The sequence below is a fragment of the Rhea pennata genome, chromosome Z (assembly GCF_028389875.1).
Source record: "Rhea pennata isolate bPtePen1 chromosome Z, bPtePen1.pri, whole genome shotgun sequence".
Lineage (NCBI taxonomy): Eukaryota > Metazoa > Chordata > Aves > Rheiformes > Rheidae > Rhea > Rhea pennata.
Window position 1 is genome coordinate 75,752,649 of NC_084702.1, and position 26,985 is coordinate 75,779,633.

Consider the following 26,985-nt stretch of genomic DNA (forward strand, 5'->3'; position numbering starts at 1 on the left):
CAAGTTCCTATTTTTATCCTCCTCTGTTTCTGCTGCTGTTCAGTATTTCCTGGCAGCACGTTGTCAAGTAGGTCTCAGATACTTTCTTTAGCCTTATTCTTGTAATAGAATTTACACTGCGCTATAGTCTAAAGGCATGAAAGGGGAACTCGCAGGCAGATAGGGCAGTGGAATTGCCAGTGAAAACAGCTGGTGAGAGCTGAGAAAAATAACATAATCCAAGACAAAAATATGTATATATACATATGTATATAGCAAAGGTGAATATAAGCCTCTAGAAAGACTGCCAGGAAGCGTGTCAGAGTTGTCTTTCTGAATGAGAAATTCTGGTTATCAGTCTGCTCCAGGTCTTTTTTTATTTAACTTGGTTTGTGGTTTGAGTGTTTTGGGTTTTACATTTTGGATTTGCTTTGTTCTTCTTTTTTTTTTTTTTTCTTTCTTTCTTTTCTTTTACCTGATACATTCCCCACTGTCAGCCTAATACAAGGATGTAGCATCTTTCAACACTGCTTTATCCTATCGCTTTTTTAATTGATCTTCTTAGAGAGATTTAGTCACCTCTCTGTAGGGTAACGTGGGGGAACCCTATCTTTAGGGTCACCAAACTTGAAGTAAAATCTACTCAAAGATCTAAGAACCAGCCAAGGCATCTCCATCATTAATATCTTTAAAGTTGGATGCTGAGAGACGTACCCTGATAAGACTTTGGCTTTGGATGATCACTTGAGATGCTTTTGACCTTTTTATCCTACTCTTTAACTTATATAAATGACGTGAAATCTTTTAATATTAATAAAAGCTCTACCTAATTTTCAGTAGTGTAATATGCAAATAATTTCACTTAGTCAAAATAGACTGTCTGTCTTCATCATTTGTTCCAGCTAAACTAAGTCCTCAAGAAGAATGCAGGTCAGACTTTTCTTTGGAAAACTCTAAAACTGCAGTTCCACCTCAAACTGGTTGGTCAGTCTTTGTTGAGGACAGAGGAGCCTTGTGTCCTGATATTGTGCTCTCTTATGCTGACTTGATCCTGAAAGAACTGCATGAATGAAAATGAGTTAATTTTATGTTTAGTGTGGGTATGAAAAATATTATGTATGTTAATATATTAAAGTGAAAGCTTTTCACATGTGTTATTTAAATTTGTAGCCTAAAATCTACTAAAATTTGAAGTACAGTTAAGGAAAATATAATGACAATGCAAGCTGGTCTCTTTTTACACTTTCCTTTATACTTCGATCCTAAAAATTAGCACTTAAGTAAACTATTTGATAAGTAATTTATGTAAATGTGTATTACTTAACTATTAAGAATGTTTTTGAATATTTTAGAAACATCTTTGTTATCAATTTAAATTATTAATTAGCACTTCTTATTCCCCATCTCCAGAGCAAACTAAAAAATATTTAATTACTGCCACAATAATTATTGTTTTATTCAAATGTTGTCTCTTGACTCTTCAAGGTGACAGCTTTGAACAAGTGAACAGAAAACAAATTTCCCTTTCCCCCGCCCTAAACTTCTTAATTAAACATTTCTCATAACTAAATGATGCTGTGTATACATATTATCAAAGAGCCTACTTCAAAAACTTGGTGTATGAAAATGAGCTCTAAAAGTAACTCATGTTAGTTTGAGAAAGCTATTGAAGGAAGTTTCTGAGCACAGACAATTAGGTATGCAAAATATAATGATTGTGACATTTATCAGCTTGTGAGTACTTGGCCTGCTCATTAGGCATCCTTGTGATCTCCCTTAAAAGATTGACCATGATGGAATGTATGCATCTTGGGTTGAAGAAGAGTGCTTATGACAGGCTTCAAGTCATCTTCTCTGATGACGGAATATTTGCTATTCAATAAAATGGACAAAGAGGGATGATTAATTGAAAAATATTAGCTGCTCTGATTTTTCAGGAGTGCTGAGCACCTAAGGCTATCAAAATATTAAAATGAATATGGACTCTAAAGGTTAAAATACCCGCTGGAAAGTAGATGTCAGTCCTTAATGTTGTTCCCTTTTATAATTCTGAAGCAAGACATTGTACTTGTATATTGTGTACTATTTGTGACTGTCTGTATAACAATCATGCTAATCACTTCCCAGTTACTTTTTTGAGATCTTTCATCTTATATCCACAGTTCATTCTCTAAAGTAGATATTAAAGCTAAATCTGTTAATATCATTAGGGAACTTTGCTTTAGATGCAAGACTTAATACTCATATTAATTCCAGTAGTTCAAACATGCATCACCTTTTTGACCTCTAATTTATTTCCCAATTCCTCATTACTGGTGACTTCAGGACGATGATTTGTATCTGTCCTAAAGAAATCACTAATGACCTAAGTCATTTTTTTGTTTAAACTTATGCATTTCAAAAGCTAGTACCAAAGTAAAAAATCTACTCGGTAACATTTTCAAAGGCTTTTTTTTTTTTTTTTCTTGCTTTGTATAGTCAGTATTTTCCATTCTAGAAATGGATCAAAAATACTCCTATGGATTGGTATCCTAGGAATTATAATTGTACTATTATGATTTTCATTGACTATATTTTTGTTCACATATCTATGTAATATTTAATCTTTAGAATATCTGCATATCTTAGGTTTTTGATTGTTGCGTCAAGATTTGAAAAACTGAGATAAGTAATTATGTTTAACTTTCTTATACAGGTAAACTATTTCACATTGACTTTGGTTACATTTTGGGTCGTGACCCTAAGCCTCTGCCTCCTCCAATGAAGCTGAATAAGGAGATGGTGGAAGGCATGGGAGGTACGCAGAGTGAGCAGTACCAGGAGTTCCGTAAGCAGTGCTACACAGCCTTTCTTCATCTCCGCAGGTAGCAATACTAGTTTGATACAAACAGTTACTAGATCTACCATGAGGTTAGGGATGAGTGAATGTATTGGGGAAACATTTCTGTTCAAACCTCAAAGCATCTGCCTTCAAAATTTGAACAAGAATCTGTACAAAGCAAAGGGATGAGAACAACACAACAAGTACATATGTGACACTGAGCTGGAATATAATTCTGTCCTTCAAGTTAAAGGTCTCAATTTTGCTATTCTAATAACCTAAATAACTTTTTCATAACTCCTGTAGGGTATTAAATTGTAGCTTTCATTTTGAATTTTTTTTGCCTTTTTCCTACTTATTGATAATTAGTATCTATCCATTTAAATTTTTACTTATTTGCTACTTTCTTTCCATCCTTCACTTTAGATTAGTGATGATCAAAATCTATTATTCTTTGCCTTGAAAATGGTGTATGTAAGCTTAGTTGGGTGTAGATCCTGTTGGACAAATATTAGCTGCTAATGGTGACAGTTAAGTATTTTAGCAACTTCTCTAGTTACCTAAAGCCATGACACTTAAAATGGCTTTAGACTGTCTTCAAAAAGAACTCACCATTAGATTTGGAAGCAATTTCATTCCTTTATAATGACCATACCATTTATTATCAGCTTCATTGCTTTATTTGTCTTTTGGATGGCTGAGTAGTTCAGCTGTTCAGCTTTGTTCTATTTGAACAGAACATAGGTGTAAATGCTCTTGGTCTTTTGAGTGATTTTTTTTGTTTTGTTTTGTATTTAGTGCATCTTCCAAGGAGAGGAAAGAATTTTATCTAGTTACAAAATCACAAAATAGTTGAGGTTGGAAGGGACCTCTTGAGATCACCTAGAGCATGTTAGACAGGGTCACGTCCAGGTGGGTTTTGACTGTCTCCAGAGGAGGAGATTCCACAGCCTCTGTGGGTAACCTGTTCCAGTGTCTGTCACTCTCACAGGAGGGAGATGTAAATAGCTAATGTTAGACAGAATGAATCTGGACCTTCAGCAGACCAACTGTGAACATTTCTTGTTTAGATGGAACTTCCTGTGTTTCAGTTTATACCCATTGGCTCTTGTCCTGTCACACGGGACAACTGAAAAGAATCTGTCCCCATCCTATTGACACCCTTCAGGTACTTGTACACATTGATAAGATCCCCCCTTAGTCTTCTCTTCTCCAGGCTAAACAGGCCCAGCTCTCACAGCCGTTCCTCATAGGGCAGATGCTCCAGCCCTCTAATTATTCTTCTAGCCCCCCGTTGGACTCTCTCCAGTAGCTCCATGTCTCTCTTGTGCTGGAGAGCCCAGAGCTGGACACAGTACTCGAGGCCTCCCCAAGGCTGAGTGGAGGAACAGGATCACCTTCCTTGACCTGCTAGCAACACTCTTCCCAATGCACCCCAGGAGACCATTGGCCTTCTTGGCCACAAGGCACATTGCTGGCTCAAGGTCAACTTGTCATCCACCAGCACTCCCAGGTCCTTCTCTGCAGAGCTGCTCTCCAGAAGGTCAGCCCCCAGCTTGTGCTGGTGCCTAGGGTTATTTCTCCCTAGGTGCCCTTGTTGAACCTCAGGAGGTTCCTCTCTGCCCAGCTCTCCAGTCTGTCCAGGTCTCTCTGTATGGCAGCACAGCCCTCTGGTGTGTCAGCCACTCCTCCCAGCTTGGTATCATCAGCAAACTTGCTGAGGAGGCACTCCATCCCCTCATCCAGATCACTGATGAATAGGTTGAACAAGAACTGGACCCAGTAATGAGCCCTGGTGAACACCACTAGCAACAGACTGCACCACTGATGACAACCCTCTGAGCAGTTCTCAATCCACTTCACTGTCCACTCATTTAGCCTGCACTTCCTGAGCTATGAGGATGTTATGGGAGACAGTGTCAAAAGCCTTGCTGAAGTCAAAGTAGACAACATTCACTGTTCTCTCCTCATCTACCAGCCAGTTATGCCATCACAGAAGGCTATCAGATTGGTTAAACATGATTTCCCCTTTGGGAATCCATGCTGACTACTCCTGATCACCCTGTTTCCTCCATATGTTTAGAGGTAGCGTCCAGGATGAGCTGTTTCATTACCTTTCCAGGGATGGAGCTGAGGCTGAGTGGCCTGTAACCCTCTGAGTCTTCCTTCTTGCCCTTTTTCAAGACTGGAGTGACACAGGCTTTCTTCCAGTCCTCAGGCACCACTCCAGTTCTCCACAACCTTTCAAACATGATGGAGAGTGGCCTAGCAGCAGCATCTGCCAGCTCCCTCAACACTTGTGGTTCATCTCATCAGGGCTGTTGATCTGTGGACATCGAGTTTGCCTAGAAGATCTCTAACCCGATCTTTCTCAGACAAAAGAAAGTCTTCCTTTTTCCAGACTTTCTCTCTTGCCTCCAGGCTCTGGGATTCCCAAGGGCTGCCGTTAGCAGTAAAGACTGAAGCAAAGAAGGCATTCAGTAACTCTGCCTTCTCTATATCTTTCATCACCAGGCCCCTGCCCCATTCAGCAGCAGGTTCAGGACTCTGTTGTAATAAAGAATCTCTCATACAGAATTATTTCATGTTTTGTATGATGAGTTTTTCATAGACGCTTCAGAATCACTTCCTCTTCTCTCCCCTCCCCCAAGTAGTCTTTAAACTTAACTATTTCAGTTGAAAGATCTCTTATATCAATAAGGGATTATCCATTGCATTAACTAGTTTATGTAGTGATTTGCTGCAGATCATAGTTAGGTGTGAAGTATAACGGTAATTTTGGTATAAAACTAAACTGTAAATCAATATGGTTTCATTTGTAGTGACTGAGACTATAGCTATAATTATCCAATAGTTTTTCCAATATTTGTTCATTTTAATAGGACGTATTTTTAAGTAGTTCTGGATAAATATCTTTAAAGCTTTCAGCAAAGAAGGCATAGGATATTTGTATTATAACTATTACTATATATAAGCAGCTAGAATTAAAAATCAAGATTATTTGCTTATTGAAAAAAGAATAATTAGAGGGGAAATAGCTTAGCTCTTATAGTTCTGCATGTTGACACAAATCACTTCACAGATGCTTCCAGCTATAAAGTGAGGAATCTTAACCTCTAATTGCTAAGACAAAATGCAAATTTTCTATTTGTCATCTCCATCAAATTGTCATGTTTTTTTTTTCTCCTATGTTTCCCTGAGAGACAGTGCTCTGCATATTTTTAAGTGCTGTATTTCGGAGTGGATCAGTGTTTGTGGAGGAATAGCTGCTGGGTGATGCAAACAAGAAGTTTAATATTTTGGTAGTTGAAAAAGACATTTTGTTCTTTGTTCTAGATTAGTAGAGGTTTGCTACATGATCATTGGTTTTGCTGGGGAAAGATGCTTTCCACTTGTTTGATCAACAATGATTGGTTATATTTGTCAGCAGTGTGTGAAGAAGCAGCCTATTCAGGCATTCTGAATGTGTGCTACAAGGCAGATCCTCATTTGGAAAGCAGCAGCTTGCTACACCTCAGTTGACACACAACAGGACTTTTAAATCTTTCTCCCTCCACTTCCCTAGCAAATTCTCAGTTTACAGATTCTCAACAGGCTCCAACGGAGAGAATATTGCTATCAACATTTGAGAGTCATTCCAAGATGAGGTCCTAGATTGCGTTAGTCTTTCACAAATAAGGTTTTCCCTTGTTTTAATCAAGGTTGATGTTCAATTTGAGTTAGTGGGCATAGGTAGATATAAGGAGGAAGGAAGTAACTAGCAGCAGCAACTATGGATTGGGCTGAGATTTGCTCGGGATTTATGGTGATAGCCAGCTGAATTAACTGGGTTGTTTTTTCTTTAGTCTGTTTGCAGAGGTGTAGTGGACAGAGGAAGGGAAGGGCAGTAGCAATAGAAGAGTGGATATGAATGCAGAAACTCCAGGTAACAAGTAGAAAGGTGTGATGGCCTGCAGAAGTGTTGTTCCTTTGGAAGAGTTCTAGCTAGGCAGTGGATGATGTAAATAGCTAATGTTAGACGGAATGAGTCTGGACCTTCAGTGGACCAACTATGAACATCTTGATTTACTTGCCAAAGATGTTGTCTATGGGAAGGATCGACTTAGACAATCAACTGTCTAATGTAGACAGTGCTTATCTCTCTTTTCCAATCCTAATTTCTTTTTCTAAATTTTGCAAAATATGTGACGACAATATTAGAAGCAACTAATTAATTTACCTGGTAGGCTTTTTATGTCCCTAGGCCATTATCTAGTTGAGCACTGAATGACAGAAATCTTGATATGCGGGGCAGAGAAAGACATGTGGATACTACAGTGTAATAAGCAACTCTTTCCTAACTTTTGTCTTTTTAAAACTTATACTGGAAAATATTAGATACTGCTAGTCCTAGTTAGTTAACTGTTAACACAATTTTAATGGAATTGTGCCTTTCTAGAGAGATTTTTTTTTTTTTTTTTTTGAGCTGTATTTGCTTTGTAAAATAGGGCTAAGAAGCTTATGGGTAGTTAAAATACTTTGTAATTCCCACCTTATTATGTGTGTGTATATATATATTTATATGTATATATATAAATTTATATGCCAGCTTCTGTATTTACTTACATTTATATAAAAAAAGCTCATAGTTAAGTTTAGTGATAAACAAATGTTGCTGCTAAGAACTTTTTCCATCATCTATAAAACTCCTAGTAATATTCCAGATTTTGAAGTCAATTACATACCTTTTTTTGAAGGAGGACTAGATCCCCTTACAGAGACATAAATATGTCCAGCTATTGTGTTATTACAGGACCTTCCTCTTAAAGATCACCAGCTCACGTTATCTAAGACAACGTGGTCCTTTCTTAAATGAAGTTGTTCAAAAAATACTATCTTTTGCACAGTTTGAAAAGTGTTTTACCTAATCTGCTCTTCCACTTAGGTATTCCAATTTGATCTTGAATTTATTTTCCCTTATGGTGGATGCCAACATTCCAGATATTGCGCTTGAACCTGACAAGACTGTAAAAAAGGTAACTGGGGACCTTCTTTTGTCTTTCAATAACCAAAATCTTCATATTGTGACATTTTGCAGTAAGTTAGCACGACTTGCAAATAACTGTGACCAGAAGGGGTGTGTGTGTGTTCCTATTTTTTGGAGTCTGAACTATTTCTAGAATCATTCAAGTTAGATGAATATGCACTTGAGATCAGCAAGCACATGTATCCATAAATACAGATTTTTTTTTGTTTGTGCAGTAGTGCTCAGTCTGTTCTAGCATTGTGTTCCAAGTGATATTTTAACATTCTCTTGAGAATAGTGGTCCCTGCCTAACAAACTTAAGAGGTGAAGCAATCAATATTGACTATATCATGAAAGATTATTCTAGCTAGTCTAGAATCCTGCAAGTCACGGGTGCTTTTTCTCAGTGGTTTTATATCTTCATCGCCAAGAAGTCTGTTTGAATATGAAATCCTGTTTTCTGTGAAATGTATCCCTTTAGTTTTGTCCCTCTCTACGAGGCTGAATCATTCCTCTGTTGATGCATTAACAATAGTTGACATTAAGAGTAGTAGATAAATATTTGTATTAATTTCATTACATTTGCATTTTATGCAAATCTTGACTTTTTGTATAAACTAATTTAGGATGCAGGCTATCTATTTTAATTCTACAGAAGACATTGTGGAGCCTCTCTATCCAATGGAAATCTGTTCAGTGCCATTTTTAATCAAGAGCAATGTAATTTCTCTAAATAGGATGGTTTTCAGTGCTTTCAGTATGCTAGAAAAGTAAAGGTTCAGAAAGATTAACATTTTATGTTCTAACACAATTCTGTTACTTGGTCACAATACATTTTTCTTAAACTCTAAAAGAATCTTTCTTCTATCCTGTAAGAATATAAGCATTTCTATTCAGAATTTCATAGTTTCAGTTTAATATTAAGAGATCATGTAGGCATTCAATTTCATTTCCAGAAAGGCTGGTCAGAACTTGCTGTGTTTTGTGGAAAGCATGACAGCTCTCTCACCCTGAATTGTTTCCCCATAAAATTCAAAACTAACTCTTTTCCATATGAACAGCAGTGTTTGAACAATTCATCTCCACCCTAAGCACTCTGTTAGATTTGAATTAGAAAATAAAAACTTGAATTGGAAAACTGAAACTCTTTCCCATGCTGTAGGTGAGGGGAGTAACGACATTTGTTCTTGAATTCCCTATGAATAATACCAAAATCCTGTGTCAACTTGAGACATTCATAACAATAATATCCATGCAACACCTTTCTATAAATTTCTTCCCTGTAAAGAAAATGTGTTTGCTTCTGGTTTCATATTGCAAAAATAAACAACAGTACATTTTCTACTTCAGTGATAAGGTATGGGGAAGAAAAAACGCTTAGGTTTTGAAGTCTGCAAAGAGGTACACGGCAAATCAGGGGAGAGATTAAAGTATGTGCTTGTTTTATCAGAAGTCAGTTTATTTTATGTGTAAGAGTTTTTCAATAAATACAGAAAACTTTGCCTCAGAGGCAGTCTACAGCTATTGCATCGGCTAATTTTGGAAAGTTTGTCATTGAAAAAGTCATTGAGAGATCAAACTGACAGTTTCATTGGATTCCAGAAGTGTTAGTACTTTCATGTTTGCAAGATTGAGTTTGAAACTTACTGCTTGCTCTAATCTCATTCATCTCTGTCAAGAGTGCACTGTTGCTTGCCACAATACTGTTCATTCGTGCCTTGAATACTCTCCTGTGAGCTCTCTGACATTTTTTTATCACTGAGTCTCCTAGTGTTCATTGCCAATTAAATGCAGTATCCTTGCTGCTTATTAATACCTGGGCATCATCTTTTATGTTGATAAAATTCATAGAAGCATTGTCCAGGGGCTTTTCCCTGCTTGTTTTCTATAGCAGCTTGTCAAATTTTGTAAAATATTTGAAGTTTTTTTTTTTAATGTAGCAACATTTTAGTATTGGAGGCATTTATAAAATTCTCCTACTGTGTTTTCTATATAAACTTTCTGAAATAGCAAACTGACAAACAGAATTGAAAGTCAGGAATTCTTTTCTACAGCTACCTAAGTATATTAGAGTTCAGTGAAATATAGTATTTAAAATCCCAGTGATGTAAAGCAGGATGATGCTGTATCAAACTGGAGAATGTAGGAGAAAGCAAAACCTCAAGGGAAGTTCTGACACTCTGAATTAGGTCAATGTGTTTATTTCTAGATTCTCTTATAAAAAGTATAAATAATAGTGGCTTCTCTGCAAGAAACAGATGTATGCTTATTTGCTGTATGACAGGTCAATAGTAGATCGAATGTAATAATTTGTTATTGTGATACTGAACTCTAACAGTGTTGCAGCTTGAAGAGCTGTGACTTTTAAGCTCTTGACTAGTTCGGATTCATTTATTCTCTTAAAAGCTTTAAAATGTAAGAAGAGCTAGAACTGAACCGTTAAGACATGTATTTCTGTTAAGGAATTCCGCAGAGCTTCAGCATTTTTTTAATTGTTGTTCCATTAAGGAAAAGCAAAAACTTAAAATAATTTGCTGCAAAATAAATATTATAAAAGGATACAGTTACTATACTGAAGATCTTACTTTCTCACATTCTGCTTACAGTTTGTTCTTTGAAAATGAACAGTAAGCTGTTACCAGAAAGATGATTAATTTTTATCTTGTTTTAAATGTTGTTTTTGTGTGTATCTTATACACTTTTTAAACAACCCTCCCCAACCTTTCCCAAAGTGTTATTTTAAATAAGCTTTCATTTAAATAAGCTTTCATGGTTTTTGACAGTTCTGCTGCTTGTAACTCCAAAGAATATTCTGTTCAAGTTTGGTCCTCTAATTTGAGAATAGTACTTTGAATATACAACTTGTGCAAAAATTATACCTTATAATAAGGTCTCTAAAGAGTAGGTGAACAAAGGACCCTTCCATAAGGTTGGCATTGTGACCTCCCAAATGCATGTGACTGTGTTCAAAGCGTCAATGGGAGGATTTTTTTTCTTTAGTTTTCTGCTTTTGATTTATTGATTTCTTTTTTACTATGAAGAAAAACAGTTGCTTTTTAGCAAGTCAAGTATAAAATGATCCAGCATCGGAATCATCTTAATCCATTGCAGAAAGATGAATATGTCATTGCTGAGTTTGAGGCAGTGTTTAATGGAAAACTGTTTTGGTTATTAAATGCCCGATAGCCTGTCTCAAATCAGTTATGAGCTTTGTTAGTAGTAATAAAAAGGGAACTAGGTGTCTTGCATCCCTTGGGCTGAGGGACAAGTTTGTTTAGTCATTTAACAAGATAGTAGTATACCTTCTGTTGGAAAATTAAATAAATGTTTTCAGCATCTCAATTGATTTTTTTTCCCTCCTTTCCAAGCTTTAAACAAAAAATCTATATATATTTCAACAGACTCAAATTAGCTAAAGATCCATTTTGGACTGACCTGTAAAATTAAATTACCTTTGATGTCAGAGTCAAGTCAATAGTCATTTCAACCATGATACCACTTTCATGGAGGACAAAGGTGGAGCTTTACAAACTTTTTAATCTAAGAAGGCTTGCTACTTATCAGTGTAGGTGGAAGTTCATTTTTTATGGGTGCTGTAGCAATATTCATTCTTTGTTTTGCAGAGCCCACATTTTTGTTTCTGTGGGCTGGCAAGCTAGCGAGGCTGTAGCCTCCAAGGCAGCTGAAGGCAAGTCCCTGAGGAAGCAAGACAGGTTATCTTCAGTGAAGCTTGATAATAAATCAGAATACTGCTTTATTGCTTTGTGATTAAACAGCAAGGAAATGTGTGTGGTAGAAAAAAAAGTATATATTTTTGTTTTTGAAGCAAGAAAGGTTTTTTGAAGAGAGTATTATAAATCAATTATTTTAATGAATAATTTCTTCAGTAAAGTGATACTCAGTTTTGAGATTTTTCATAGTTGAACCTACACTGCTGTTATGAGCATATATAAATTATTCTAACTACATTCATGTGGGTTTATCCTAACTATATTAAAAAAAAAAGTCACATAATAACATATTTAAAATGAATGTATTCTGAGCTAATTCATTCACTGGTGGAACTCTCCTTTGAACTAGATTTGTGAATTTTATGGACTACTTTGATGTGAATTAACAAAGATTTTTCTTCTACAATCAGTTTGATACCTCAAAGTGAAAACGTTTTGTTGTTGGATATTAGCTTGGTTTCCAGTCTAACCTTCAGCTTTGCAAAGTGACCTAATGCCACCTTCTTACTTCTGATTGTCCGTGAGGTATTTGATGTGGCGAGAAATACTTGCTTGATATGAAGAGTATGGTAAGATGTAACAACAGGCTACCAAGTAAGGTCTTGCATTGTAAATATTTTTGGTGTTCCCCTTTCTCCAACTTTCATAAGGTAATATACCTAATTTTTGAAGCTGGAGGCTTAATTTTTCCAAGAATATGCATATTGTAAATGAAAATAAAATTTGCAAAATGCATCTCTAATCAGGCAGTATGGCTAGCAATGGATAGAGTAAAATTATTTTAAATAAATAACACTTGCCACTTTTGTTTCTTGTATTCTGTTTTGTTACAAGCTTTACAATAATTGATTTTACTTATCAGGAAAAGAAAACAATGTGCATTTTCTTCCTGTTAGTGTTAAAGTACCAGAAACTCCCAGTGACTTTGAAGATGCAGATTTAGAAATTAAAATCTGACAGTACTCTCTCACTTGTTTTGCATAGTATTTGTGTTCAGAAATTAAATCAGTGCTGATCTTAATGATGCATTTTCACACCTAAAGTTGGAATGAAAATGAATTGTCGGCATTGGCCTGAAAAAATTAACGAAAGCTCTCAAATTTTTCAAATTTCACAACTATTCTGTCAATGTGTATAGAAAACTTAATTTCAAATAGCTATCCATCTCCAATGTGTATTACCAGTGGAGGGGTGAGGAGGGGGCTCACTTCCCTCGGTCCAGTTTCAGCCTATTCTTCCAGTAGAAGAAAAACGGGAAACAATGATTACCAGCTACACGGAAATTGTCCCTTCTCCTTTATCTCCTGAGCTTTAGGAACCCTCTAAAAATTCTTGGCATTTTGTTTAACAGTACAGTGTTTTTTACAAAATGTGGCTACAGAATTTAAAACTAGTTATTGGGGGTTTTTTGGTTCCTTTCATCTTCTCCTTTTGTCCTCTCATACTATTTATAAAAAAAACTGTCAGACAGTGTGCTTCACCTCATGGTTCATGATACTGTCTCCTGCTGCCACCCTCAGAGTTAGGCCTTTTTGAAAATCCAGTTTGGCTCACAAATGTCACAAAATAAAATTAAATGGAAAAGGAGCAGAAGATTCTCCACAGTTTGCTTCTCCCTTTCTCTGGCCTCTGAGGTAATTGCTTTTAAAATTTTCCACTACTCATTTATCTTTTTACACTTCTCTGTTTTTTCAGGAAAAAAGACTGGGCAAAAATCTGTATATACTGACTTGTCAATGCATAACTGATGATACAGTGCCAGCCCCTCGCTTTTTGTTTCTGCCAGTTTTGTTTGTCTGTCTTTTTCCTTTTTTGCCATTGCAATACTAATTGTAAATGTTTTTTTTTTTTTTAATTTAGCCATATTTTTAGTAGTAGTGACTCAAATCTGCAGTCAATTATAAACAAATTTTACGTACGGAAGAGGTAGACCATTGCTCTTCAGATGTAACAGATGTAACAGATGTATTCAGCCTTGTCAACTATTGTGGGGGGAAAAAAAGCTTTTTTATTATTATTATTTTTTGTTAAGAAAGCCAGATGGCTCGTATCTGTCCTTCGTAGCAAATTTGACCTTTAAATTAGAAAACATTGGGGACCAGTGATTCACTGGCACACAAAGAACTCAGCAGGCATTAAAGGACAGTGTTCTAATTGACTGAACTCTTTCAAATGCCCATTGATTAAAGAAGGTGCTGCAGAGATGCTGCAGATATTTCACTTATCCGTGAGGTTATTGTGGAAGTATATGGCACAAATACCTGGCGTCTCACGAGCGTGGGTAACTGCTGTATGGGAAAGGAGCCCTTTCCAGTTTTGATAGCACCTATGAGTATATGCTGGAAGAGGCTAATTTCAATCGAGTCTGCAAAGTAGAGAATTTTCTGCCTGCAAAGTTGAGCACCCTATGTGCTTTCAGGTCAGTGCAAACACTAACTAGGTCTCACCGCACTTGGTAAGAAGTGAACAGTAGAAATGTTTAGAAACAGGCAAGAAGGGAGAGGAGGCGAGTTTCATTGTGTGTCTTTGACATTGAGCATGTCGAAGCAAAATAATTCCTGTTCTAGAGGCAGAAAAGCTGAAACAGGGATATGAAACAAAGAGTTTCTGAGCTACTTTGTTTCTAAGCCTGAGTGAATTTATGAGGAATTTTGCAAGTCTCTTCATCTGGGTTGTAGTAAGACTCCCTGTCATCTTTCTCCGTTCTCTGCCCTCCCCCGGAGTCAGTAAATGGATGATTAAGTGCTGAGTTCACAATTTAGCGAAACAGAAAAGACTTCTAATGCTTGACATGCTTTCTTAGGCAGCAGTAGATATCTGTCCATCATTACCTGACTGAAAATAGCAATGTTTGTAAAAGTGGAGCTTTGAAACATTTCTGAGATTTGTTAATGCTGAGAGGAGATTTAGTTTTATTCCCATGTAAGAGAAATAAACTCGATTTTGGTTGATCAGAGTCTGTTCTGCCTCAATATTTGTATTTACTTGCTGCTCTGAGGAAGTGAGACAGGTTTATTCTTTGTAACAGTATCACATTAACACTGAGCTTATTTTGCATCAACAAATGTTCATCTTTCTGTCCATTTGGGTAATGATGCTGCAGCTGCATACACAGCTTTTCTGTTTCTGGACTGCTGATTTTTTTCTATGTGTACTAATTCATTTCAAAATCTAAAAATAGGGAATAAAGTGAATTGTGTGTGAGAACATGCCTTTATTCCTGTTACTTCATGTCATGCTATCTATTTTACTATAATTTTTTGGCCAAAATGATGAAATTCTGAGCTGGAACAATATCGTTTTTGAATAATGAAGAAGCTGAAACCCTTGTTTTTGTAGAAGTTCAGTTTAGAGATGTTCACTAATGTCTTTAGTGGCTTCTATTGGAAAAGTGCTACAAAAGTGTACATAGGCTTGTTTAGAAACTGCAGTTTGTTCAAATGAAAGTCTTGAAAACAACAGCTGATGTCAGAATAGCCTTCTGAATAAAAATATTCATGCAAATAGAGCATCTGAGTAGTTTGTATAATGTGTTGTTTGGAACATATTGCAATCGAGCAATGGAGAAAGCAAGAAAATCCTTTGCTAAAAAAGATGAAACATGATGCAGGTTAAGCCAAGAATTTAAAGCCTCTTTCTGCTACTTGAACATTGAATCCTGACTACTGGTAATAATTTTAGGGCAAAGTAGTAAAAATAATCATGAAAGCCTCACTAAATATTGTTATTCTGCTGTTAAATGATTTACCTCAAATTGTAGCGATGGTCGAGACGCTTATGTTCAATGCATGTTATGACGATACTGAAGCTTCTCTTGAGTAGCCGACCTTGCAAGGAGCAATTGTTTATTCTAGTGATATAATTAAGTAGCTAGTAGCTAGTACACATCAGGAGTGACGGTTTATCTTGCTGGAAGCAGAAATACTAGAGCAACCCGCAAGCTTCAGAATGACTGACTCAGGCTAAGAATGAAATATCAGTAGGATTGTTTGAGAAACACCTGTTGTGTATATAGTCTGCTTCTTCAGTAATTGCATAAAGCTTGGCTATAAATGTCCATGAAGTATGGGTACAGATACTGCCCTGAAAAGTGTAAAAACGCTTCAAGAGACTTCCTAAAAATATTTGGATTATTGTTGAACCTTAAGTACCTAGTACCTAATGGTTTAGGTATACCATTTCAGCAATGGTCTTTGAAACCCCCAATGGGATTGGGGAATGCTTACGTTTTATTCCATTTTAGAAGATGCTTGCTTGTCAAAAACAAATTCCTGAGCTTAATATAAGGAAAGCTGTGATTTATATTACATGTTAGATTAAACTTTTGGGGGATGGGCAGGGGGAGGAATGACTCCAGTGTTTGGTGAAGGAGAAGGAAGAGGTTGTTGGTTAAGTAACAAAGTATAAGTGAAAAATCTAAAAACTTGCAGTGAAGTGCGCTTAGCTACGCTAGCAGTATTTCTGAATTGCATATTATCCCTCAATCCTATGCTTATCATGCATCCAAAAATACAAAACTGCCAAAAAGGAGAAGGATAATCTGGACATAAGTTCACCTGAATGAAGAACATAGACCTTCTATTACCTTAGATGTCTAACTGCAATTTTTAATATGGTGATTGGACATTTTTAGTTTTCCTTTCCTCATTATTGCTATCCTGCTTTTTATAAGTTTTTTTTATCTGACCCTTTCATTCTTAAACACTCAAATTTTCTGTTGAGACCTGATAGAATATATGTTTAAAATTACTGTGTATGTATGGTGCAAGGTTTAAAACTTTCCCTTCTGGAAACAAAACAAAAGCTCAAATAGATCTAGTATGTTTCTGTTCTCTCTCTTAACAATGAGAAATGACAGTAACAGTAAACAAAGAAGAGCTGCTTAATAAAATGCTAAAGTGAGAATTCTTTATAATTCATACAAACTTGCAAATATATGTCTATGATGGCCATTCTTCCTGTGTGTTTATAATGAGATAATTGTATAGCTCATCAAAACATGACTCCAAAATTTGCTTCCTTTCTTAAACACCGTACAGAAATCTTGCTACGTAGCACCAGCTCTGTGAGAAACTATTGGCTTTCAGAACATATGATTTGCTTTGCAACTGAGAGATTTCAGATAACAATTACTATTGGTTTTGTTACTAGAACCATAATTCAGTGTGTATTAATCTTGCTGCTGCAGTTCAAGAAGTAATTTCTCATTTTGCCATATTTCTTCTCAGGTTGCAGCAGTTGCTTTTAATTGCTGAAAAACTTTCATGCAAAGATATAGTTGTCAACAGCATCTGACCCTGCTGTTAAATTGCACACACATTTTTAAGATCTAACTGTGGGTAAATTTTTTTCTGTGCATTAACAGTGTGCCAGTCTGCTCCTGGAGAAGGCGGTAAATAGTTTAAGTAGACGTTAATTCTATATGACTAAGGCATCATTTTAATGTTAGTAACTCCCAGACTTTCTGTGAAGATGTTTATCTACGAAAAGATTAGAAGATGGCTTAAGTGCTTATGACCAGAGTTGTATAAAAGAATTTGTCATTACAGTGTGTTTCTTTTTGAAAGTGCAGTTAGCATTCTTGCTGAGTGTTCATTGCATCACCTTTTCTGTGAGCATGGAAATAGATATGGTAGACTTGCATACTCTGATTTGGGAATGTATTAAGCTTGTGCATAAATGTAAGTGTGTGAATAGTCCCATTAAATTCAGTTGCACTGTACTGTGTACTTTACTGGTTGTCAATTCTGTAAGCGTGTCTTTGGGATAAAATAAACTTTCCCTTCTTACCATTTTTGTTACAAAGATAAAATCCATAATATTAGGCTGAAATATTTTATAATTCTCTCTGCTGCTTGCTTCCTTGAGAATTTGAACTTTTATACCTTATTCTATTCTTTCATATTGATCAACATTCTTTTTGAGAGGAAGTTGAGGAAAAACTCAATTTATATTTACATCAAGCACATCAGCAGTATTACAACTGTATTTTGAATGAAACGGTGTTATCTTTCCATGCTTGGCAGGCTAACATGCTTTTTATTGTAGCACTGAAGGTCACTATTCTGGAATACATTTCCTTTAAAAAGAATGCTGGGTAATGATAAACTGAAATCTCTTGAGTATTTTGCTGTCATAGTGGGTGGTTGCATCTGCATTATTCTTGGTACATAGAATGGCTAAAAATGGGAAGAGCAGTTTGTATTATCTCAGTAATACAGCCTTATTAAGAACATTGCTGAAATAATTTGTCTAGTATTTTTACTAATACTTGAAAAAGTAAGGAAATGGAAAGTGCTCAGGGAAGACATTCTGTCTTACGGTCGGTTTGTTTAATCAAGAGAAAGTTAAGATCATTTGATAGTTGTTACATGAGAAAGATTTTTCATGGGCAGTTCCTTCAATGTAAACAGTTTTAATGGGTTCAACTGTTCCGGTTGGAAGCTGGACAAAGTCAGATAGGAAATAAGTCATGATTTTTAAATAGGGCAATTAATCATCAGAACAACTTACCTAGGATGTGTAGATTCTCTCATGTTATAAAAAAAAAGTCTTTTTTAGAATTTTTTAATGAATAAAGCTATAAGTTACAGACTTGATGCAAAACAAAAACCAACCAACCAAAAAAATTCATATGGTTATACCTAATTATGCAAGAGACTGAACTAGATGGATGCAAGAGCTTACATCATTCTGACTTTATCTTATGAGCATAAAATAAGTGGTTAGTTAGCTATGGTTCATTTTCTTCAATTAATATAAAATTTCTGGGTAATTTTTCAGTTATGATCAGCACTACTTTGCAAGTGGCTAGGAATGTTAAAGTTTTGGGTTAGGATTGATTAGAGGACACTGGTATTTTAGAGTGCTTGATTTTATTCTGAGAAATCATGGACTCGTTGCGAGCTGAATAGCGCGAATGTCTTTCCAAATTGAGCTCCCCAAATTATCAATGTTATGCAAGAAACACTTTTTTTTATAAGGAATGTGAATATTTGCCATTCCTGATGTGCAGACCTTACTCTTTTGAAAACTTGGAAAATGACACTATACTATTTGTAGCATTTCCTCTGATCTGTATTTCAGTTATTAGAACTCATCCAGAGTGGTTATTTATGAATCTACCTCTCATAAGTGATGTGAGGGAGAAGGCACGTCTGCCAAACTTACTTGGGTTCCTCCCATTTAAAAATAACATAGTTCTGAAAAGCGAAATCTTTTTCTGTAGATGTGTTTAAGCTGTTGCTAGTTGTATGTGTTTTGAATATTACCAAAGAAATGTCTGTAGTAAAAATGCTTGTGGGAGATAACATCTGGAGTAGTCCTGAACAATTGCCATGGAGTTGGTTGGAATTCACAAAAAGGCATTCACTGTACTTTTCTAAATATTCATGGATCAAGGCTTTGCCTGAGGCTGAAACAAGCAAATTTAGATGGTGTTGCTTTATTCTTAAATATAGTGCTTTCAGCTTTTAATTCATATACAATTGCAAGTACTAGGCAAAACACATCTAAAATATAGGTACAGTAGTTAAAATATGTTGCTGTCAAAAGAAAAAATGATGTAAGGAGTAGCAGTGTCTCCAACCAGCTGTTCATGGATGGCAGATGTAATCAGAGTTGATCAAGTTCTCGCCTATGATAATAAAGATCAATTTTGACAGGACTAATTTCCTCTGATTCCATATTCTCTACTTAATTGCCTTGCAATATCCAAATGACAGTTTTATCCAAAATTAAGTTTAGAATAAAGACTTTCAGAAACTGTTAGGCTCATGCAGAGTCTTTCAAGTTTGTATATGTGAAGGTGTGGCGTTTTGAGGATGTTTTCATTTTTTTTAAGCTGAAATTCATTCTCACACAGTGACCTTTGAGTCTTTTCTCTTTTTTCATCTTTTAATGCTTTGAAATAACATTTTAATTCCATTTAGAATCTTGTGTCCAAGTGCTTCTCTGACTTTCTGGCTTGGGACTTGGAAATGATTAGCTGAAGATGAAGGGGGAAAACACCAAAAATATTTGTAGCTTATCCATTTTCATGATGGTTTAGATATAAAAGTAGACATTTCTTACAAAGTTGTGAATTTCCAGTAACGTGTTGTAATTTAGAAGTTAATTCCCTACTAAATTTCCACAATTGAAGTCATGATATCAGCTACTGTATAGATGAACTGTGATAGTACATATTGCAACTGCTGAGAGTTTTTTCTGCATGAATGAATATCTTTCATCTCTTCCCCTGCCCCAGGTGCAAGACAAGTTTCGTTTGGACCTGTCTGATGAAGAAGCTGTACATTATATGCAGAGTCTAATTGATGAAAGTGTCCATGCCCTCTTCGCAGCTGTGGTGGAGCAGATACACAAGTTCGCACAGGTGAGATAGCTTATTAGTTGGTGGTGTCTCGTGAGATGCGGCAAACAGTAGGTTCAGTGCTTACCTTCATTATTTACGATGTTTTGTGTCTGAGTAAGAAAACTTTTTTGCTGTAAGGTAACAGTGCACTGGAACAGGTTGTCCAGGGAGGTTGTGGAGTCTCTTTTCTTGGAGATGTTCAAAAGTCATCTGGGCACAACCCTTGGAAACATGCTCTGGGTGGCCCTGCTTGAGCAGGGGCGTTGGACTAGATGATCTCCAGAGCTCCCTTCCAACCTCAAACATTTTGTTGCTCTGTGCTGTTTTAGTTTGTATTCAACAAGTTCAGTGTTTTTACTGCCAAGACTGGGGAGCAAGCCCTCAGTGGTGCTGCAAAATTCCTTGAAGTACCTTAGCAAATATACTGTCTAAGGTATTTTGGATAGGTATGCTTTGACTAATAGCTGTGCTATTAATCAAAGAGAAATTTAGAGAAATCAGAGAGAATTTTAGAGAAATCTAAAAATTTGAACCATGAGTATTTCCTGGGATTTCGTAACACCTTTTGCTGTAAGGTACGCATTGTTGGAGAAAAAAATGTGTGTGTATGTATATGTGTGTGTGTATATATATACTCACATGTGTACATATACACACATATATGTGTGTGTGTGTATATTTTTTAATGATAATCAGTTATTTTTATATGTTAAACCAGTATGACTGCAGTGATTGTATTTTGTCAGGTAAGGCTGTTAATAAAAGTAGTTTAAAGGGAGCCAAATTTTTGCCTGTTCATCTAGGATTTAATAAGATTTTTAATTGATTAACTGAGATTGAGCATGTTCTTCGTTCATCACTTGCTACAGACTTGTTTGCTTCTGAAGCCATGGAAACAGAACTAACCAGTACAAAGTGAAAGAGCTTTTAAAATGTGCCTTTGAACTCTTTTGGGAGGAAAACTGAGGAGTTAAGCTCTAAGTTCTGATATTAACTTGTTTTATTGCACATAACTACTTCATTTTGGTGGAATGTTACTCATTATATTCCTAAGGGTAAGAACTGAAAATTGGGAAGCCTGAGTTCTGTGAGAGAAGGATCCAGAACTCCTTAACTTCTGGTCTTGAAGTAAATGAGTGAGGATGAATTACTTTTTTTTGCCTACCTTTGGTAGACTTCCTGCAGAGGTATATGCTGTGTGACAGAATAAACCTTTTGTGCAGTATTCTGAATTGTGTATTCCAGCTGGCTGTCTGATAACTAACAGACACAGCAGCTTGCTCAGCAGGGCATGTGGAAGGAAGCCAGGAGCTCTTCACCTACATCTTCTGCAATAGTTGCAAACCTCCACAAGGCCTACTTGAAGCATACACAAATAAATAAGGAAGTGCGTCATGGGAAAGCTCCTCATACTTTTTCTGGAATATCAGCATGACTGGATGTCTCTGTAAAGTGTGTTTACACTAATGCATACAGCATAGGGAACAAACAGGAGGATTTAAGGGTCTGTGAGCGGTTGCAGGGCTACAGTCTTACTAGGATCACAGAGATGAGGTGGGACATCTTACACAACTAGAGTGCTACCGTGGATGGATACAGGATCTTTAGAAAGGATGGACTGGAGAAGGGGGAGTTGCCTTTTGCGTGAGAAGAGCAGGAATACATGAAGTTCTACCTGAGGATGCACAATGAGCCAGCTAAGAGCTCATGGGTCAGAATTAGCAGGCAGACCAACATGGGCAACATTTTTTTGGTGTGCTGCAGACTGCCTGATTGAGATTCATTGCAAGGCTCTTGATTATCTTTGAAAGGTCATGGCAATTGGGGGAGGTTCCTGGAGATTGGAAGAATATAAATGTCATCCCTGTCTTCAAGAAGGGCAAGAGGATAGGTGGGGGGAGCTGTAAGACTGTCAGCGTCATCTCAGTCTCTGGGAAAGTGATGCAGCAAATTACCTTGGAAGATGTTTCCAAACACATGAAAGACAAGCTGGTGACTGGGAGTTGTCAGCTTTTATTTATGAAGGGGGAATCACACCTGACCAACTTGATAGCCTTCTGTGATAAAGTAAGTAGGACAATAGGTTAGGGGAAAAACAGCAGATATTATTTATCTGGACTTTAGCAAGGCTTTCCACACTGACTTCCATAACATCCTCATATGTGAAGTGCTAAAATATGGACTAGATAAAGGGACACTGAGGTGATATGAAAACTAGTTGATCTGTTTGTGCTACTGATCACAACTCTAAGCCCAAGTCCACTAGAGGCCAATCACTGGAGGTGGACCCCAGGGTTGATCTGGGGTCAATATTGTTTGGCATCTTCATTAATGACCTGGATGATGAGATGTTGCTGAGTACCCTCAGTGGGTTTGGAGACCATACAAAAGTGTGTGTGTGTAGGGGCGGGGGGACTGATGCACCAGATGCTTGTGCTGCCTTTCAGAGGAACCTTGAAAAACTGGAGGAATGCACCAAAAGGTATCTCGTGAAGCTCAGCGAAAGTGCTGTCTCTTGCACCTGAGAAGGAACAACCTCATGTGCCAGGACAGGTTGGGAGACAATCTGGAAAGCAGCTTTATAGAGAAAGCACTGGGGATTCCGGTGGGCACTATGTGGCTCATGAACCAGCAATGTACCCTTGGAGCAAAGAAGGCAGACCCTGTCCTGGGCTGCACTAGAAAGAACATTGTCAGCAGGTCAAAGGGGGTGATCCTTCTCTTCTAATCAGTACTGGTGAGGCCCTGTCTGAGGTGCTGTGTCCCGTTCTGTGCTCACCGTTGCGAGAGAGGCAAGGACCTATTACAGCAAATCCAGCAAAGCACCACGAAGAGGATTGAAGGGCTTGGCACATCCGACACATGAGGAGAGGCTGAGAGAATTGGGAATCAGCCTAAAGAAGAGAAGACTTGGAGAGAGCATCTTATCCAGGTGTACAAATATCTGATTTGGAGGAAGAAGAGGGAATCAAGAAGATGGAGCCCAACTCTTCTCATGGTGTCCTGTAGTATGAAGAATAAAATGTTCAGCTGCATGTGTATGTGCTGTCCTACCACAGACCACTTGCAAGACAATAAAATGTTTAATTCCCCTGTTCAATATGTATGCAAAAGTATTTCATTTCATCTCTGAATTTATAATACCTTTTTTCTTAAAGCTTTCTGAAAATTTTAGTTTGTTTTTATTAGGAATTTAAGATATTACACTGTCAGTTTGCCTTAGGTGTTAGTTTTAGTCAAGACATGGAATTCAGAGGGAAAATGGAACTTTGATCTCAAGAGCCAGTTAGTGTCAGTATTTTTTAATCAATTCCTTTTTCAAGAGGCTGATCAAAATCTGATTAAAATCTAATGAGAACAGTTTTTATGGCTATCCATTGAGCTAAAGGTCTTCCACCTAATTTATTGTTTGCTGTAAACTAAAATTTCATTTTCAAGAGCAGCAATAGCAGGATAAGCAGTAAAAATGTCATCTCTATCTGCATATATATTTAATAGAGATGATCTTTTTTCACATGAAAAAGGGAAATGTAATTATGTGGAAATACTGCATATATGTTGTCAGTTATGGTGCATTGCTTTGATTGCAGGATGTAGGGTGAAATACCATAAGCAAAGTGAAAAACATCTAGCAGCTGCTTTGAGGTTTAAAAAGAACAGTGCTCATGCCATTGCAATGATACAAGATTAAATTTTAAAGTGCATCCAGTAGGTATTTAGACCTTTCCTTTAATTACATCCCGACACTCACCTTTTTTTTTTTTTTTTCCTCTAGACATAATCTTTTTGCTTCATTGTTTTTAGGTGACTGCCAGACTCTCCCAGATAATTGTTACTGCATTTGTGAAGCTGTATTAGTAAGTCAGAGTTTACAGGCTTGATTCAGGTGACCTTTTCTTATTCCAGTTAGACTTGCTCTTGCTGGATTTTTTTTTCAGCATTTACGACTGCTTTTAAAAATCACAGGATACATTTGTTCAGAGTATTTAAAGAGACTCAAGAATTTAAACCCAAGGCTTTTAGCTCCAAGTAACAGTGTTCTAGCTGTAGACTTTTATATATAACAGCAGGCACACTCTTCTGTTCATATTTTGGGAGTTAAAAAAACAAGCTCTGCTCACATGAGTGTTGCACTTTGGATAACAAGTAAGCAGATGTGACAGCCTCTAGTGTGGGCCTGCTCTGATTGTCTCGCTTCAAGCTTTTTCACCCTTCCAGTTGACTGACATTGGAATTCGTGTGGAGGCTTTGGGGACTGTTCTTCCTGATGTGCTAAACCTTCTGCATGTGCTATAGTTTGGGCACCCATGTCCTTCAGGCTTTCCTGTTCTACTCTTGGCATCAGATGCCTAAAATGTAATGACTTTCTTCATAAGTACCTAAGGCATCTCCTGACTCCACACAATGTAGGATTCTTGTGCTAGTTTCAGAGCTGAGATTATTGCCTTTATTCATGTTCTGTAAATAACTACACTTGTAAACCCCCCCCCCCCCACAACAGTATTTAATGCTTATAAAATGAGGAAGATGCAAGAGGAATAGTCAGAAGTGAATCATAAATTGACAAGAATCTGAGGACTATTTACATCAAAAAAAGAAAAACCTTACCAAAAACTGTATCAGAATTAAATGTAATAAATGTCTGTTCTGTACATATTACAAGCAAGTTAGGATACTTCAGCGATATTTAGTACTTCATTAGTCAAAAATCGTTATCTGTGCTCTTTGTCTAAGGCAACCTTCTTTGTAAGAACGTGCTGCTGGAGTTTTTACAGAGTCTGTAAATCGTTGAATAAATGAACAATTAATGCATAATTGAATTTGCAGTAAAGTGGTCATCTTACCCAATGCCCAATTGAAGCTTTCATTTTTTTCATATATAATACTGCATTGAATTACCAGTGGCCTTACCCTAAAAAGTAATAAAAAAATAAAAAATAAAAAAAAAGCTCTTACACAGGTGTTAGGATGCATACTTAAAGCCAAATTAGCCATAAGTCATGCAATTTTTCATTTGAAATGCCCTTCAGCTTTCAGTAAGGTTGGTTGTTTAGTGAGCACTGTGTATCAGTGTTCAGTATGTCATGCTATAGTAAGTGAAACTCTTGTATAAAGCAGTCTGTATGTTTTGGCATCCAACTGATACTTTTCTTCTATAACAATATTGTAAATTGGATTCAGTTCAAAGCTGTGTTATTAAGCCTTTAGTTTTTAATGTATCTTTAACCTGTTATCTAATCACGTATTTTATAGGCTTTTTATATCGTATTTATTTCTTTCCGTCTTAATGGATATCAAAAAAAGGGTCTTTCTAAATTCAACATACAGAATATAAATTGATGGTACTGTACAAGACTTCTCAATAGAAGAAAAAGCACATACTAATTTCAGTTCATATTGATGAAGACTGGGTAGCCATTTCTCCCCAGAGAGCCATTTTCACTTTAACTGTTTGTTTCTTTCTTCTGCAAGAGAAAAAATCTCCAGTTAATGTGACTAATTTTTCATTTTATTTTCTGTGTAAATTTATAAGTTAAATAGTGATATAAAAGTGAAACCTGAGGAGGAGGGGAGGACTGAAGTGTAGGTGCTTGGTTTAGGATTATACTAATGATTTGTTGCTGTCTGTTTAGGAGTGAACTCAATTTAACTGGCTTTAGGTATCTCTAAGCATTCCTCTCCCAGTGCTGCTGCAATCTAGAATGCAGCTATAGTTTCTTTCCTTCAATACAGAGCTGCTCTGCCGTTTCTCCTGCTGGAGGAGCAGATCTTTCATGCCAAATAAAACAGGGGAAATGTACCAGCAGGACTGTGTAGATAAACTACTTCTCAAGTGGCAGATAGAGTTAGTTTCCTGGCTGTTGGTTCTGCTGAAGAGTTGTGAAAATCACCTGCCTTTAGGCACTTTACAATGTTTTTAAACTCAAAGTTCAATTTCCACATAACTTTTTTATTCTCTGAGAGTAAAACAGGTTGAATAAATGTACTGCTGTGTTTTTTGTTTTCTTTTAGTATTGGAGAAAATAAGTCTTTCGTCTACTTGAGGTGGATACGAGCCTCAGCGTGAGATGAAGGGGATTCCTCAAACACCTTGCGGACATCTTCCCAAACAGCTGTAGAAGGCAAAGGCTGCACATTCGGTAGCGTGGAGAGCTGACAGCTCAGGAGACAGAGTGGCTTTTTTTGAGTACATTATTTGAAGGTTTAAAAATAACCATATTTTAAAGGAAAATGTTTCTTTATACCACGCTTTAGGCTCAGATATTACTACATTTATTTCTAGTGAAAATGATTGAGCCATAATGGTTGAAGTAAGCAACTTCTTCCCAAACCAAAGATAACTGGAAGAGACTGGCATTAGATGGTTAATTCTTGTATCTGTTAATATATTTTCTTATTTAAAAGTGAAAATTACTGCTGCACTGGACTGTGTACAGAATACAGCAGAAACGCCACAAAATACAGAAAAGAAAAAGAAAAAACTGACAGTCTTCTCTCCTCTCACCAACTTTGTATCTTGAGTAAGTTTTTAAACGTAATTCATGTGATCCTTTATTCCCTACCTTGGGCAATGTTATCGTCTAGAAAGGACAATCATTTCTTCGCTGCTTACAAAAATGTTTTCTAAGCGCTAATAAGTTAGCGAGCTGTAGGCAGCCAATTAAATCATCACTAGCAAGCTCAGCAACCAGAATGCACAGTGAGTGGTTCAGTATTTCACACTTTAACTATGAATGTTCTCTGTACAGTGATTATATATTCCTGACTCTAATAAACTCTTTGTTGTTGCAATTTTGAGGAGTTTTGTTTTGTCTTTTTAATCTTGCCTGCTGAGCCTAGCATGCTAGAAGGTTATGTTCATAACTTTTGGATTTTTTGTAAGGATTTTAAGTACTCAGTTTTCTTGCTGCAAGAATAAGGCCACTGAAAAAAATGACTTTTATGCCACACATTGAGTTCATAATGAATCTGTTCTGAATGATCAGCAATGTAACTAGCTCTTTATAAATGTGTGGATCTCTTCAAAGGGTACTATTATATTCATGTATTTTTTTAAATAATAATTTAAGTTGGGAGGAAAGCCTTCCCAATTATA

The 26,985-nt window shown here is 36.5% G+C and overlaps 1 protein-coding gene across 2 annotated transcripts in view; it reads left to right on the forward strand.

The window, feature by feature from the left end:
* The window catches only part of PIK3C3 (phosphatidylinositol 3-kinase catalytic subunit type 3), a 74,883-nt gene extending 48,202 nt beyond the window's left edge, over nt 1-26,681 (forward strand). For both annotated transcript variants that reach the window (XM_062599139.1, XM_062599141.1), the window contains 4 exons: nt 2,675-2,843; nt 7,725-7,815; nt 19,785-19,910; nt 25,902-26,681. In XM_062599139.1, the coding sequence (XP_062455123.1) occupies nt 2,675-2,843; nt 7,725-7,815; nt 19,785-19,910; nt 25,902-25,916 (401 nt within the window). In that variant the 3' untranslated portion in view covers nt 25,917-26,681. The remainder of the gene's footprint in view (nt 1-2,674; nt 2,844-7,724; nt 7,816-19,784; nt 19,911-25,901) is intronic.
* The last annotated feature ends 304 nt before the right edge of the window (nt 26,682-26,985 follow it).